The sequence below is a fragment of the Penaeus japonicus genome, unplaced genomic scaffold (assembly GCF_977035675.1).
Source record: "Penaeus japonicus unplaced genomic scaffold, GWHDUDI00000001_assembly GWHDUDI00000013, whole genome shotgun sequence".
Lineage (NCBI taxonomy): Eukaryota > Metazoa > Arthropoda > Malacostraca > Decapoda > Penaeidae > Penaeus > Penaeus japonicus.
Window position 1 is genome coordinate 45,124,306 of NW_028234415.1, and position 5,000 is coordinate 45,129,305.

The 5,000-nt window shown below is 43.5% G+C and overlaps 1 protein-coding gene across 1 annotated transcript in view; it reads right to left on the reverse strand.

The window, feature by feature from the left end:
- Nucleotides 1-1,166: 1,166 nt before the first annotated feature.
- The window catches only part of Drep4 (DNA fragmentation factor-related protein 4), a 14,487-nt gene continuing 10,653 nt past the window's right edge, over nucleotides 1,167-5,000 (reverse strand). The window contains exon 8 of the mRNA XM_086543615.1: nucleotides 1,167-1,798. Coding sequence (XP_086399741.1) covers nucleotides 1,294-1,798 — 505 coding nt within the window. The 3' untranslated portion in view covers nucleotides 1,167-1,293. The remainder of the gene's footprint in view (nucleotides 1,799-5,000) is intronic.

A 5,000-nucleotide genomic window follows, 5' to 3' on the forward strand; every position in this document is an offset into this window, starting at 1 on the left:
GTATGTATGTTTATGTACTGTATATGTATGTATGTTTATGTACTGTATATGTATGTATGTCTATGTATATGTATGTATATGTGTATATATATATACATACACACACAAGTGTGTGTGTGTGTGTGTGTTCACACAGAAACCGATATAGGCGTTATTTATAAGACGTGATTTCAACACGTTAATTCCCTCCTCGCGCTGTCAATCATTCCATCTCCTTCTCCATTTGTCGTAGTGATTTTTGGTGAAGTCTCTTGGTCGTCAGAGACACTGATCTGCCTGTTAACCATCGATTCTCTTGCTGTGTCCTTGGTTACTGCAAATCTTCTCTGCTGCCATGTATGCATTGCGGTTTCGTCTCGAATGTTCTGTTTGGCTTTCAGCACATTTATTTTTCTAATTCTGAAATAAAGCCCTTGTTTTTTTCTTCACAAACTGCCCTAGACTTCAGCAGTACTTGATGGGAGTGAGTAAGCCATGGATTCCAAACTCCTGTCCCAACCCGTGAGTGGGTCGGCCGTGGCGCGGACCTCCCCCTGGCTAGCTCTTGTCAGATGTTGAGGCCTTCCTGTCGAAGCAGCCTAGCCAGGAGTGGTATGCACAGTCCCTTCGCAAGAGCACATCCCATGAAAGTATAATGATAAAAACGAAACATTTCGTTGAATAAGTTTATTGATTATGAGATAGGATTGACAATAATCGGATTTAATAAGTTTCAGGTGTGCCAACTCATCTTTGAAATTAAGTTGTGTTTCTGCCGATTTGCCTGCTTGATTACCTGTGCATCTACGTGACAATGCATGGTACAATATATAAAAATATTTGATGTCGATTTACCAAGTAGTAATATCAGAAAAATAACGAAAGAAAATCATAATAAATACTTCATAATAAAGCTCCACAATTAAACTATATATTGGCAACACAAGTACACCGGATCACATTTTGTACATTATAAAAAGGTTAGAGTACATGCTATATATAGTAATTCATATATATAGTAATTATAAATCAAGAGCAACACTGGGTATGAGTCACATAAGATAAAGCTACAGCATTCATATGCCATTTTGCAGAGAATTCAGAGAAATAGAACTGTCACACATCAAACACATACGTAATCCAAACAATTTTTTTGTACTTATTGAATGAAATACAACAGCACACACACACACACACACACACACACACACACACACACACACACACACACACACACACACACACACACACACACACACACACACACACACACACACAAACACTATAATTCAACCAGTTGCTTTTAGTCGCAGATCATTCCGCCCCGCCTGTGTCAGCACACTGCAACCCATTGAGTCCCCCTTCGTGAAGGTGTTTAAGGGGGTTCCGTCCCCCCGCCTTTCCCTCCCCTCTGACGACACGAGGCCTCTTGCTTCTCCTCACGCTGCAGACGTCGACGCTCGTGCGTTTCCTCCTCCGTGGGCGACCCAAGGGCGTCGCCGTCGCCGTGCCGCAGGGCCCAGACTGGCGCCGCGCCGCCCTCCGCCGCCCGTCCACTGCGTCGCGGGCGTTGGCTTTGCCCGCGGGTCCTTTCGCTCGCAAGTAGACGTCCCTCGGGTTGCAACGGGCCTCGTGCGGCTTCTTGACGTGGCAGGCGATGTGGACCAGCTTGAGGTTGCCCTCCGCGCCCTCCGCGCCCTCGCCTCCGCCCCTGTGCTGGAAGAGGAGGCTGTGGAAGTAGGGCAGGTTGACGGACTCTGCTCTGGGCCCCGCCAGGGCCTCGCGGAGGGCGGGCAGGACGGAGCGGGATTTCTCGACTCTGGAAGGCGTCGCCAAGGAACAAGTCAAGAGATGCGCATGTATGCACACATACACACATACATACATACACATACATTTATATACAGGTGTATATATGTATATATAAAAATATATATATACATATATATATATATATATATATATATATATATATATATATATATACACACACACACGTATATTACATATATACATATATTTATGAAGGTCTTAATTGTACATGAACAGTTGCAGAATTTATATGAAAGGAATTACGAACTAATTATAATCAAAATCCAATACGATGTCTCTGCAAGTGTGCACCTCGCATGATCCGACTCTTCCAACGTCTCTAAATTCCAGAACCTTCCCTGAGTGCCCACTTGGCATCGCTCGGAGGGCGGGGCTTCGAACCGTGCCCTAATCCCTGTTGGCCAATCAGGTCGAGCCAATTTACATTTTATCCAATGAGGAGAGGTCACCCCTGCCTTCGAAGTGACCCAGCATCTCGCCTCAGAATAGGTCATTATTAGATTCAGGCAGAAATAGTTCAGCCGTCGTGTCGAGAGGACTTCCTCTCCCTTCGCCTCCTCATCAAGGATTCCAGGTAGATAGTGTCTAGTGCCTTAGGGACTTAATTCATAGACTGTGCATTAGCTTAGCTTCCCCTTGCGTGTATATATTGTGCCCCCTTACTGTAAATAATGTTATATATCTTGAGTTATAATATATTGTTATTATTATTTAGCTACCGAGTTTCACATCATCACCCTTTATTTATTTATTACATATTACATATATATATATATATATATATATATATATATATATATATATATATATATATATATATGTATTATATATATATTATATATATTAAATATATATATATATATATATATATATATATATACATATATATGTATATATATATATGTATCTTTATTATATATATTACATATATATATATATGTATTATATACAATCATATATATATATATATAATATATATTATATATATATATATATATATTATATATATATATATATATATATATATATGCACATATATGTATATATATAGTTTTATACCCCCCCCTCCCCCGCCCGCCCGCATGACCCGATCCAGCCAGCACATTCACTGAGACGCAGCAAGAGATAAGTCACGCCCCCCCCCCATCCCCCTACCCCCACCCCAGGCCCTCCAGCGAATGCCCAGCAACAGAGATCGCCGTCACCGCCGGCCGGAGTTGTGTCGACGCAGCAAATCGGGGCCCTGTGGAGGCGGGGGCGTAGAAGTCGAAACACCTCCCCCCCCCTCTACCCCACACGGCGACAGCGGAGGAGAACGAAGAGCCACATAAAAACGCCCACTCGCAGTCACATGAGATCGCTTTGAAGAAAAAGAAGCAAAATGCAGAGCAAAGGTGAATATGGGGACATCAGACTAAATGACGACACTAATATTGTTTACAATAAAAATGCGCATCAGATTAAATGACGACACTAATATTGTTTACAATAAAAATGCGCTGACAATAGAAATGTGCTTTCCAGACCAAAATATACACTTCGTTAAGACTATAACTACCACAAGGGCTTGGCTTACTAAGGGAACAAATTATAAATTGTGTAACAAGTTCATTGAAATACCCATTGCAAAAAGGTAATGGCTATCGTTCATTAAGAAATAAGAGCAAATAAACTCCTCATATCAGCAATGAACTAAATCTATCAACCGGGAACTCTCGAAAAACACGGGAATAATCGACGAACTTCTTAGCCGCAACCTCGATAAAAGGCAAAGGGTTAAATCTCTTTCGAAAGCCGACCACTCCGGCGCAGATCCGGCCGACACACGTGACCGCGAGAAAGATCCTTTTGCGCAAGATGGCGACCGAGCCCCCTGTCCATAGCCTGGACGACCCTCACCCACGACCAACGGCGGCTGACGACCCGTCGCTCGCTGGTCCGCTACTCATCGCCCCGTGGTTGGTCTTCCCGCCCGCGCCCTCGCCCGCGCCCACGCAATCGTACAGCGGGGACGAAGGACCAACGCCTCGGCGAGTGATTGAACTCGCCGAAGGGAGGAAGCAGCGCCTGAGTGTCGTCCGCCGAGGCTAAAGACGCTAAAGACGACCCGCCGCCTCTGGGTTGCTCAAAAGAGCGGAAGTAGCGATCCTTAAAGGCGGCGAAGAAAGCCAACCGCCAACCCGCCGCCCTCTACCTAATCCATGTGCATTGGCTAAGACCAGCGAACGCGCAGTGCATGATCAGCTGTTCGGCCCTTCGAGCACAACACCCTAACGAAAGAACAACTCGGACTCGGGAGAAATCACTCGTGTTCTCTCAGCGCCCACTCAGGGCACTAATTCCGTCGACTCGGATAATGATCGGAATAGTTTTCGACCTGGAGGAAGCTTTCCGAAGCCCTCGAGATATTATTAATGACCAAACTAAAAGAGTATGAATTTATATCAACATTCTAACCTCTCATTCAAAGCAGGAAATCACATTTCATATTCTCTGACTTTCACTGTTTCGATTTTAAAATTCGAGAAACAGGAATAATCCGAGGCTGCCGCTACCGAAATCTGAACTGAGCTAAAGCTTCATTAGCTACAAAGACTATCTTCTATGGAATGAGTGACCTAAGACGTTGAAATTCAGCGGCAGTGTAGCATTCAAAATCAACCTGCAGGAACATATTACAAGATTATATATATTTATCTCTCTACTATGTGTTGTTAAACACTATTACTCTATGTTCAATTAAGAACTGTTATTACAAGTATTTAAACTGATCATTAACAATTACTAAGACTGATGCTTTTAAGAGACTCTGAGAAAAGCAAATCTAAAGGGCTCAGCCTTGTTTTACAATTAAAATGAAACTGCCATCTGGTGTGTATAATTCGGCTAAATAACAATTTTCACCTTCCTATTTTATCACTTTGTTTATCAACTGAATCTTTAATTGTTTTTTTTTTCTTTTCGTTTTCCAGGACCTTTTTCTTTGTGGAGCTCAACGTCTGTCCCACGCAACCCCAGCGTCCAGTGTCTTGAGGAATCCGCCATACATCAGCCGTCACGTTCAACGGGAGTTTGTTTCGTCGAGTTCTCTACGTGAGCGCGGCGCTACGGAGTGGCACTCCCTCGTGAGGTAATAAGGAGGAGACCGAGTGTGTGTGTTCTGGACCGAGTGAGTGTATTCGCTGCGC